The sequence below is a fragment of the Citrus clementina genome, unplaced genomic scaffold, assembly GCF_000493195.1.
Source record: "Citrus clementina cultivar Clemenules unplaced genomic scaffold, Citrus_clementina_v1.0 scaffold_5, whole genome shotgun sequence".
NCBI classification, from domain to species: Eukaryota; Viridiplantae; Streptophyta; class Magnoliopsida; order Sapindales; family Rutaceae; genus Citrus; species Citrus x clementina.
Genome location: NW_006262201.1, coordinates 23,626,490 through 23,638,792, shown reverse-complemented (window position 1 = coordinate 23,638,792; position 12,303 = coordinate 23,626,490). Strand labels below are relative to the sequence as shown.

General features: G+C 41.8%; 1 protein-coding gene across 1 annotated transcript; it reads left to right on the top strand.

Moving 5' to 3' along the window:
- Positions 1-18: 18 nt before the first annotated feature.
- Positions 19-1,647, top strand: LOC112098049 (probable disease resistance protein At4g27220). Its single transcript, XM_024183658.1, has one exon. It carries the CDS (start codon positions 19-21, stop codon positions 1,645-1,647), a length of 1,629 nt encoding a protein of 542 aa, XP_024039426.1.
- The last annotated feature ends 10,656 nt before the right edge of the window (positions 1,648-12,303 follow it).

Genomic DNA, 12,303 nt, shown 5'->3' with positions numbered 1-12,303 from the left:
ATTACGCCAGCACCAATTATGGATTTGTTCAAATACAGCATGGGCTTGGGTGTATTTAAAAGTGTCCATAAACTAAGAGACTCTTGTTTGTTGCTTGAGGATGGTGGCAGTAAATACATTTCTATGCACGATGTTGTTCGCGATGTTGCCATTTCAATTGCATGTCGTGACAAAATTGGATTTGTGGTGAGAAATGAGGATGTGTGGAACTGGCCAGATGCAGATGCACTAAAAAAATATCTTGCAATTTCTTTTAAAGATAGTATTGTTAATGACATTCCTGAAGGGTCCGAATCTCTACAACTTCAACTTCTAGTCATGTCTCCCAAGAACTCTTTTTCTGTGCCTAATATTCCTAAGAACTTCTTCAAAAGGACGAAAAAGCTTCGGGTTTTGGATTTGACTAGAATGCGGTTATTGTCATTGCCATCTTCAATTGGTCTTCTAGTAAATCTTCAGACACTCTGTCTTAATCAAAGCATTTTGGGAGGCATAGACATAGCCATTATTGGAAAGTTGGAAAATCTAGAAATCCTCAGCTTTTTGCAATCTGATATTGTAGAGTTGCCTAAAGCACTGGGTCAACTGACTAACCTAAGGCTGTTAGATTTCACAGACTGTTTCCGTCTGAAAGTTATTGCCCCAAATGTCATATCAAGCTTAACCCGATTAGAAGAATTGTATATGGGTAATTGCTCCATTGAATGGGAGGTTGAAAGAGCCAACAGCAAAAGAAGTAATGCTAGCCTTGATGAGTTGATGCATTTACCTCGGCTAACCACTCTAGAAATTGACGTTAAAAATGACAGTATGTTACCAGAACGTTTTTTGGCCAGAAAGCTTGAAAGGTTCAAAATACATATTGGAAATGAGTCATTCACGCATCCCATGAGAGTCAGACAAGCTTGGTTTAAAAGTCGGCGACACTTTTATATCGACAGTGATTGCAAGAGTTTAAGAGCATTGAAGCTCAAGCTTGCTTTTACGGACATTTGCTCCATGAAATTGCAGGGCGTCAATAGCGTTGAATACTTATTGTTGGACAAGCTGCGAGGTATCAAGAACGTTCTTTTCAATTTGGACACGGAGGGCTTTTCACAATTGAAGGTTCTCTGGGTTCAAAATAATCCTGACTTCTTTTGCATCGTCGATTCAAGGGCGATGGTCGCTTGTGATGCCTTTCCTCTTTTGGAGTCACTTGGCCTTCACAATTTGATCAACATGGAGAGGATATGTATTGATCGGCTCAAAGTAGAGTCCTTCAACGAACTCAAAAATATAGAAGTATATAATTGTGATAAGTTGAGTAATATCTTTTGGCTCTCTACTAAAAAATGCCTTCCAAGACTTGAGAGAATTGCAGTTGTTAATTGCAGCAAGATGAAAGAGATTTTTGCAATTGGGGAAGAAGTTGATAATGCAATTGAGAAGATAGAGTTTGCTCAATTAAGATCTTTGAGTCTGGGGAATCTTCCAGAGGTTACAAGTTTTTGCCGGGAAGTAAAGACTCCTTCAGCATCACCAAACAGACCAGCGTCGCAAGAGGAATCGACGACTATGTATAGCTCCAGCGAAATCACTTTGGATATTTCAACTCTGCTTTTCAACGAGAAGGTGCGTAGTGTTGCGGACCGCCCAATTCGCTAGCCCAATTGCCCACAATTTCGGGCTAGAGAGCCAACACAAGGCCAAGAGTGCTAGCTTGGCCCAATTCCGGAAGGTTCTAGGCAACTCTAGCACATGTGAACATGTAAATATTCTAGAATACTTTATACAATTCCAGCACATGTAAATAGCTAGGAAATTGTATAATACTCTAGAGTTTGACCAAGTTTGGCAAAGTTAGGCAAAGTTAGGCAAAGTTAGGCAAAGCCTCCCCTATAAATATGGGATGGCATTAGGCATTTGTATCCAACAAGCATTGTAATCTCTCTTTGTGCAATACAAGTTTCTTTGGCTCAATTGCTCTCTTCTCTTGTTCGAGAATCTCTAGGCTTACTTAGCAACATTCGGCAAAGTTGTCTAAGTGCCGCACGGGTTAGCTGCGCAAAACACTCATCCCGTGACAAGTGGTATCAGAGCTAAGGTTTGCACGCACGCAAATTAGCTCACGAAGCAATGGCCAACCCTTCGAACGTAGCACAAGAGGGTGTTGTTGGTGTGGATGTTCCACCGGAACCAAGCCGTGGCCGAGAGGGAGAACGCGCCCAAGGCAAGACTCGCGGCAAGTCCAAGGCCCTATCCATGGATGCGTTGGAGCCTCGTGTAGGCACTCTCGAAATAGCATTGTCCGCCGCTCAAGATAGCCTCGTGGGATTAGAGGAAAGAGTGGATGGTCTCGAGGGAGAATACGCCAAGTTCACGGTGGCCACAAAAGCTCTCATCCATGAGCAAGCGAACATTCTCCGAGGTGAGTTTCGTTCTTTCCATGATGAGTTGCTCAAACTTCGTAGTTTTGTTCAGGACGAACTACGTGCTGTCCGTGCGGAAGTGGATGAAGTCCGCTCGGATTGGGCATGGCACAAGCGCACACTCTCCACAAGTCCAGCTTCCGCAAACTCGAGTGATGCGCGCCGCATTGACGTGCCAAAGCCCGACACCTACGATGGCACACGCAATGCCACCATCGTGGACAATTTCCTCTTTGGGCTGGATCAATACTTCGATGCCATGGGTGTCCGAGATGAGGCATCGAAAGTGGGCACTGCACCCACCTATCTTAAAGGCGCTGCACAACTATGGTGGCGTCGCAAGCATGGCGAGATGGGCAAGGGCATTTGCGCCATCAACACTTGGGCCGACTTCAAGCAAGAACTCCGAAAGCAGTTCGCCCCAAGCAATGCGGAGAAGGAAGCGCGAGTGCGCTTATGTCGCCTCAAGCAATCGGGTAGCATTCGGGACTACATCAACGAGTTCACTACCCTCATGTTGGAGATAAGCGACATGTCCGACAAGGATTCACTCTTCTACTTCCAAGATGGCCTCAAGGATTGGGCCAAGACCGAGCTTGATAGGCGTGGTATTCAAACACTTGACGACGCCATTGCCGTTGCGGAGTCGCTCACCGAATACTCTACCCAATCCAAGGACAAAAAGGCCAACCAAGGCAAAGGTGGGGGAGAGAGTCGCAAGGACAAGGGCAACAACCGCAAAGATTGGGGGCAGAAAAAGCCGCCTAGCAACAAGAGTTGGAAAGGAAAATCGGAGGGCAAGAAGGAGGCGCCAAAGCCGCGAAGCCCATGCTTCATATGCAATGGTCCTCATTGGGTACGCGACTGTCCGGAGAAGAGGTCGCTTAATGCTCTTGCTGCCCAACTCAAGAGCAACCCCACAATGTCCACGGAGGAACCCCAACTCAGCATGGGTTCTCTCCAACGCCTCGGCGCCCTCAATCGCCAACAGCCCGCACTCGTCAAGAAAGGGCTCATGTATGTAAGCGCAAAGGTAAACGGTCAGTCCGTTCGCGCGCTGCTAGACACGGGAGCAACACACAATTTCGTGTCCGTAGACGAGGCCAAGCGCTTAGGCCTCAAGGCCACCAAGGAAGGAGGCACAATGAAGGCTGTGAACTCACCCGCCAAGCCAATTGCGGGAATCGCACAAGGCGTGCACATCACACTTGGTACGTGGAGCGGAAAGCTTGACTTCTCCATCATGCCCATGGACGACTTCAAGATGGTCCTCGGCATGGAATTCTTCGACCAAGTCCATGCCTTCCCACTGCCCGCTACAAACTCCCTAAGCATCCTCGACGGGAGTAAAGCATGCATGGTACCCACGGAGCGAGGCAAGTCCGAGGAGAAGACACTCTCCGCCATGCAATTCAAAAGGGCTTTCAAGAAGGACCCAAGCTTCTTGGTCTCCATTCGGGAACTAAATGAGGAAGGAAATAGCGGAACGTCGCCAAGCCAAGTCCCTCCACAAATTCAAGCCGTCCTCGAAGATTACAAGGATGTGATGCCTCCAGAACTTCCGAAGAAGCTCCCACCTCCGCGAGAGGTAGATCATGCGATTGAGCTGGAACAAGGCGCGAAGCCACCAGCCTTGGCACCCTACCGCATGGCGCCACCCGAATTAGAGGAGTTGCGGAGACAACTCAAAGACTTGCTGGATGCCGGCTACATTCGCCCCTCAAAGGCCCCATTCGGTGCACCGGTCCTCTTCCAAAAGAAAAATGATGGATCGCTGCGGATGTGCATCAACTATAGAGCGCTCAACAAGATCACCATCAAGAACAAGTATCCGATTCCATTGATTGCGGACTTGTTCGACCAGCTTGGCAAAGCGCGGTACTTCACCAAACTTGACTTGCGCTCCGGGTACTACCAAGTGCGCATCGCCAAGGGAGACGAACCGAAGACAGCGTGCACAACAAGGTACGGGTCTTTCGAATTCCTTGTGATGCCTTTTGGCCTTACTAATGCACCCGCCACATTTTGCACACTCATGAACAAGGTACTCCAACCATTCCTCGACCGCTTCGTGGTCGTGTACTTGGACGACATTGTGGTGTATAGCACCACACTCGAGGATCATGCCCAACACTTGCAACAAGTCCTCCAAGTACTTCGAGACAATGAGCTCTTCCTCAAACTAGAGAAGTGCTCGTTTGCCCAACAAGAGGTGGAGTTCCTTGGCCACAAGATTGCGGGCGGGAAGATCATGATGGAGAATGACAAAGTAAAGGCCATCCTCGATTGGGAGCCTCCCTCGAAAGTACCCGAGCTTCGCTCATTCCTTGGGCTGGTGAATTACTACCGCCGCTTCATTAAGGGCTATTCAGCCAAGGCGGCACCCTTGACGGATATGCTCAAGAAAAACAGAACGTGGCATTGGTCCGAAGAGTGCCAACGTGCATTCGAGGAGTTGAAGAAGGCAATTTCGGAGGAACCAGTCCTCGCTCTTCCGGACCACACCAAGCCCTTCGAAGTTCAAACGGATGCCTCGGATTTCACCATAGGTGGAGTCCTTATGCAAGAAGGCCACCCAATAGCGTTCGAGAGTCGAAAGCTAAATGACACGGAACGCCGCTACACGGTGCAAGAAAAGGAGATGACAGCCATCATCCATTGTCTAAGAGTGTGGCGACATTACTTGCTTGGCTCACACTTCACGATCATGACGGACAACGTGGCGACAAGCTACTTTCAAACTCAAAAGAAGTTGAGTCCGAAGCAAGCACGGTGGCAAGATTTCCTTGCGGAATTCGACTATCGGCTAGAGTACAAACCGGGGAAAGCCAATGTTGTTGCGGACGCTCTAAGCCGCAAGGCGGAATTGGCAACACTTAGCATGAGCCAACCGAAGTCCGACCTTGTCTCACGCATCAAGGAAGGCCTCCAACAAGATCCGCTAGCAAAGGATTTGCTGGAGAAGGTGCTCGAGGGAAAGACAAGGCGGTTTTGGCAAGAGGAAGGCATCCTCCTCACCAAAGGAGATCGGCTGTTCGTGCCAAGGTGGGGAAACTTGCGGAAGGAAGTAATCAAGGAGTGCCACGACTCTAAGTGGGCTGGTCACCCAGGAATCGAGCGCACCACCGCACTAGTTCAAGCCTCGTATTTTTGGCCGCACATGAGGGACGACATTGAGGCATATGTGCGAACTTGTCTTGTGTGCCAACAAGACAAAGTGGATCATCAACTTCCAGCGGGATTGTTGGAGCCGCTACCACTAGCAACAAGGCCATGGGAAAGTGTCTCCATGGACTTCATCACATCGCTGCCCAAGTCCGAAGGTTGCGGAAGTATCATGGTCATTGTCGACCGATACAGCAAGTACGCCACATTCATTGCTGCACCAGTCGATTGCAAAGCGGACGAGGCAGCCCGCCTATTTGTCAAGCACATTGTGAAGCTTTGGGGAGTACCGAAGAGCATTGTGAGCGACCGAGACCCTCGGTTCACTGGACGCTTTTGGACGGAACTCTTCAAAATGTTGGGGACCGATCTCAAGTTCTCGACAAGCTTCCACCCACAAACGGATGGGCAGACCGAGCGCATTAATGGCCTCCTCGAGATGTACCTGAGGCATTATGTGAGCGCTCACCAGCGGGATTGGGCGAAGCTACTCGACATCGCCCAATTTTCTTATAACTTGCAGCGAAGCGAGGCTACGGGCAAGAGTCCGTTCGAGATCATCATGGGATTCCAGCCCATGACCCCCAATGCCATAGCCTCGACTTACGGAGGGAAAAGCCCCGCGGTACACAAGCTCGCCCGCGAATGGCATGAGGAAGCGGACATCACACGAGCCTACCTCGACAAAGCCGCGAGGAAGATGAAGAAATGGGCGGAGACAAGGAGACGACATGTTGAGTACAAGGAAGGTGATCAAGTCATGATCAAGCTCCTACCCCAACAATTCAAGACTTTGCGGAAAGTTCACAAGGGGTTAGTGAGGCGCTACGAGGGACCCTTCCGAGTTGTTCGACGTGTGGGCAACGTCTCGTATCAACTCCAACTTCCGCCAAGACTCAAGATCCATCCGGTCTTCCATGTGAGCCTTCTCAAGCCATATCACGAAGACATGGGAGAACCAAGTCGCGGAGAATCGAGGCGCGCGCCAACTGCCGTTGTCACCGCGTTCGACAAAGATGTGGACTACATCATTGCGGACCGAACGGTTTTGAGGAGGGGCGTGCCAGCACATAGCGAGTACTTGGTGAAGTGGAAAAACCTCCCCGAGAGCGAAGCCACTTGGGAACGTGAAGATGATTTGTGGCAATTCGCTGAGCACATCCAGCACTTCAAGCACGAGACCGCGACGAGGACGCCACGAGCTTAGGTGGGGGAGGATGTTGCGGACCGCCCAATTTGCTAGCCCAATTGCCCACAATTTCGGGCTAGAGAGCCAACACAAGGCCAAGAGTGCTAGCTTGGCCCAATTCCGGAAGGTTCTAGGCAACTCTAGCACATGTGAACATGTAAATATTCTAGAATACTTTATACAATTCCAGCACATGTAAATAGCTAGGAAATTGTATAATACTCTAGAGTTTGACCAAGTTTGGCAAAGTTAGGCAAACTTAGGCAAAGCCTCCCCTATAAATATGGGATGGCATTAGGCATTTGTATCCAACAAGCATTATAATCTCTCTTTGTGCAATACAAGTTTCTTTGGCTCAATTGCTCTCTTCTCTTGTTCGAGAATCTCTAGGCTTACTTAGCAACATTCGGCAAAGTTGTCTAAGTGCCGCACGGGTTAGCTGCGCAAAACACTCATCCCGTGACAGTAGGCTAACATTTTCTTTATTCTATCATGCGTTCTGTTTTGATGTCATACGTGGAAAATAATTAAATCATTTAAAGAATTGAAAGAAAATGAAAAAAAAAAGGATAAAAAGAATCTCACGCGCTCACTAATTGAGCTCTTAACAAGTAGTATGAATTAGAATGCGTACTCAGCTGTCAGTTGGAAATTGATTCAGACTTGTATTAATTTGTAATCAAAGAAGAAAATTTCAACAAGTGCTTCCCATATGGATATTGGATCTAACGAGAAATTCTTATTTTTTTAGGTTGCGTTGCCTAACTTGGAGGCTTTGGAGATATCTGCAATTAATGTCGACAAGATTTGGCACTACAATCATCTTCCGGCGGCCGTGTTTCCTCACTTTCAAAGTTTAACACGATTGATTGTGTGGCGTTGTCACAAATTAAAATACATATTTTCAGCGTCTATGATCGGAAGCCTTAAGCAGCTCCAACACCTACGTATACACTACTGTAAGAATTTACAGGAGATCATTTCTGAAAACAGAACAGATGAAGTGATCCCTCATTTTGTCTTTCCACAGCTCACCACTCTGAGACTCGAAGGTCTACCAAAACTTAGATGTTTGTACCCTGGAAAGCATACTTCGGAATGGCCCGCACTAGAAATTCTTGTAGTGTATCGTTGTGACAAATTAAAGATATTCGCTGCAGATTTATCGCAGAATAATGAGAATGATCAACTTGGCATTCCTGCACAACGGCCCCCATTGCCATTGGAAAAGGTATGAAGCCAAGTTCTAGATTTTTTATCAATAGCTTATTTTTAACTTCGAAAAATATGACAAAGCATCGATAAATTAATACTCAATAAATTGAAAACTTTTATTATACAATAATCTTTGCTAGTCTAGATTAAGAGATCAATGTGGTAGATTAATAATTATATGAACTTTTTTTGGTATAGCATTTGTAAAAGAATCTTGAGTCTTTCCATATAGAAGAACTTACAAAATAAATTAGTAATTTATTATTGTGCAATAAAATAATTTCGAGTCAGTATAAATCAACCTTTTTTCCCTAATTTCTTTTTTACCTCTAAAATTAACATATAAAAAATCATTTAATAAATTTTATCAATAATTCAATTTTTTTTAAAAAAAATATAATATAAAACAAATACTATAAAGTCACTGCGTGTCATTGGATTACTCAAAATCATTTGAGAGATCATCAATTGACCTTATCAGTTATTATGATTGACGATGATCAGATCTTACCCAACTTGACGGAACTATCACTAAGTGGAAAAGACGTGGAGATGATTTTGCAGGCCGATTTCCCACAACACCTTTTTGGCAGTCTTAGAGAACTAGAGATTGCTGCAGATGACTCAGCTTGTTTTCCAATCTGGAACGTACTGGAGAGATTTCACAATCTCGAAATACTCACACTGTGTGATTTTTCATCCCACGAAGAGCTATTTTCGATGGAAGGATGCTTAGAGAAACATGTGGGGAAGTTGGCAATGATAAAAGAATTAGAGCTGTACCGGCACTATCATCTGAAGCAGCTGTGCAAACAAGACTCCAAACTTGGCCCCATTTTTCAGTATCTTGAAATTCTAAGAGTATATCATTGTCAAAGTCTGTTAATTCTATTGCCATCATCATCGGTATCTTTTGGGAACCTAACAAAACTTGTAGCTTTCGGTTGCAAGGGATTGATACACTTGGTAACATCCTGCACAGCAAAAACTCTAGTGCAACTCGTCACGGTGCGTATACAAGGATGCAGAGCAATGACAGAGGTGGTAATAAATGACAAAGAAGGAGTTGAAAAAGAAGAGATTGTTTTCAGCAAATTGAAGGCGTTGATTCTGTGTGATTTAGAAAGTCTCACAAGTTTCTGCTCTGCCAATTACACCTTCAGATTCCCATCTTTGGAATATCTGGAAGTGATTGGTTGTCCCAAGATGAAGATTTTCACTACAGGAGAATCAATCACGCCTCCGAGAGTAGACGTCCAGTATGGAGAGACATCGAATCAACGGCGTTGGGCTAATAATGATCTAAACACAACCATACAACAATTACATGCTGAGAAGGTACGGATATACATATTACTCTCTATCTCCCATGATAAATTTTTACAAAATTTGCTTTTTCTTTTTAAATAAAATATAGATAAAATGTTTGTTATAAAGTAAAAGTTTAAATTGATGAATAAGAATTTTATTTTCAGCTGTTGGCGGGGTCGTCGATATACTCTACGCAGTACGACTAATTTCATAGGCTTCTTATGACTTGGAGTTGCGAATTTTTAGAAGAAAGTCTCAGCTGGTAATTAATTTTTATTTAATTTATTTAATCCCATGGCTTGTTTCGCAATTTCATCTTAATTATTTAGAATAGGTCCCTCGGTTTACTGTTAAATTAGGAAATAGAACCGCGCTTCGCGCGGCTTTAAAAATATCAAATTAAAAATAAAAAATTTGATGAAATTCAAATTTCTTAAGATAACCTTCTGATCTCTTCTCAAAAGGAAGATTAAACAAGTTAATTTTGTATGTTTATTTCAATAATAATAACGATCGCACATAATAATAATAATAATAATAAAAAAAATAATAATAATAATAATTGGCACCTGACGACGTTGAGGCTCATGAGCATTCCACAAAATATAAGTTTCAATTGCATCGAGCCCTCCATCCTTTGCCTTCTGTATAAGATCTGGCCACATCTGCACAAATATAACGCATATAGAAATAAATCATATCAAATTTTACATATTTTAAGAATAATAATGCTGTTGGATCCAAAAATATTGCCCATAATTTTTCCTAAACATGAAAGCGCACCGTTTTGAATGTGGGATCATGTTTGGCTTGTTAGGAAAAAAAATTAAGATAATATTTTTGCAACAAAGTAGCTTTTTTTTTTTTGGTTAAAAGAAGAAGAAAATGTGAAAGTGCAAGTGATTTGAGAAATTGTAAATTAATTATTTGCATACAGTACTTGTGGACTACTGCGAAAATATAATGAATTGCACCAGAGAAGATAACTCGTCGTTCTCCATTAATTATAATGGTAGTTGCATCATAATCGACTTGTGTTGCTGATGATGACAAGCAACTTAAATTTAGAATAAGAAGAATTATGCCTTAGTGGCATTGTTGAGGGAAGATGAAAGAACCTCTCTTCCTATGTTAATTAATTAATGTATTTTAAGCCGCTAAAGTTTAATTGCTAGTATAATAAAATTTGAAGAAGCCAAAAGACACTAAATAAAAGGTTGCATAATTAAATATGAGATTATGGCATTAAAATTAGGCCCTTATGACATTGTTGAAGGAAGATGAAAGAGCCTCTCTTCATATGTTAATTAATTGATGTATTTTAAGCTACTAAAGTTTAATTGCTAGCATAATAAAATAAATGAATGTTTCAAAAGATTTATTATTAATTATTATTCATGATTATATATTGTTGGATTTCAATAGAAAGAGGAAGAGACATGAAAATTAAACTTAGGCCCTAGCTGCATTATTGAGGGAAGATGAAAGAACCCCTCTTCCTATGTTAATTAATTGATGTATTTTAAGCAACTAAAGTTTAATTGCTAGCATAATAAAATAAATGAATATTTCAAAAGACTTATAATTAATTGTTATTAATGGTTACATATTGTTGGATTTAAATAGAAAGAGGAAGAAATAATGATGCCACAAATCTTAAATATTTAATGTTTATAGAGTTTGAAGAAGCCAAAAGGCACTAAACAAAATATTGAATAATTAAATATGGGATCATGACATTAAAATTGGGCTCTAATGGCATTGTTGACATTAAAATTGGACTTATAATTAATTATTATTAATGATTACATATTGTTGAATTTAAATAGAAAGAGAAAAAAAGTACAAAGAATATTCACCAATATTTTAGATATTTTAGATAATAGAAAATATAAAAAGATGAGGAATGATATATATTAATAAAGTTACTATTTATTAAATGAGTTAAATACAATCAAATTAATTATGAGAAGATGAAAAGCTAAATCTAAAAAAAATTCTCTATTTATTAGATAATAGAGAATATACAAAGAAGCAAAATGGTGATGCCACATCACCTCCTCAAGTCCTAGCTTTATATAGATATATAGATATATAGATAGATAGATATAGATTTGCAATGCAATTTTAATGATCCCTTCAGACTTTTATGGACAGATTTTGCATAATTGAATGTCTTTTTAGTCTAGTTTAATTTGAGTCTTTTTCTTCTTCTTTTTTTTTTTTTTGGGAGCTCCCCTCGTCTTCTAAAATTTTATAACTCCTTGCATACGTTTTTATGATAAAATTTCATTAAAAGCCTTCGTATTTTATAATTCGTTGAAAACATGCATACTTTTTCCATTCTTTCTTTGCCAATTATTTATTCTCATCATTGCTGTTCTTTTATTTTAGTTTGTGTTCTGTTTGTTCATTGGGTTTGCTTTTCTTCACACCTATATTTCCTTGGAAAGTTAGAAGGCAAGGAAAGTACTTAGAAAATGTTCTTCCCTATGAACACATAATTAAAGAACAGCTGAATATCATTCATCGGACTAAAAAAATTTTTAAAAAAAAACGTAATCAGTGCATTGTTCCTATAACAAATGCTTAAACCATCAAATGTTAGCTATGAACAAGTATATTGTGGAAATATTGTTTGAAAATATTTCATAAAAAATCAAGTTTTCACAAACCAAAAAGGGACTAATTTGGTCTAGCATATTCATAATATTTTCTCCACTGTTCCTGTTAAAATTTCTCTACTCTATGATTGCAGAATGTTTGGATACTGATGACGATTTAAGTCACTCTTCTTCTGTGCGCAATTTGAAATAAGGTCGTTTTTCTTTTTTCCTCTATTCAAAGTTTACATTCTGAGGGGTTCCCGTTTCCATCTTCGTGATCTTCTTGTGATTCACTGCATCGTGTCGCTACATCTGTGATAGTGTGAGTTGCAACCTGTCTGTTTCCTTTGTTTGATCATTGTATGTATTAAAAAAGTTTACATTTCATTCTAGATAAGCTCTTTGT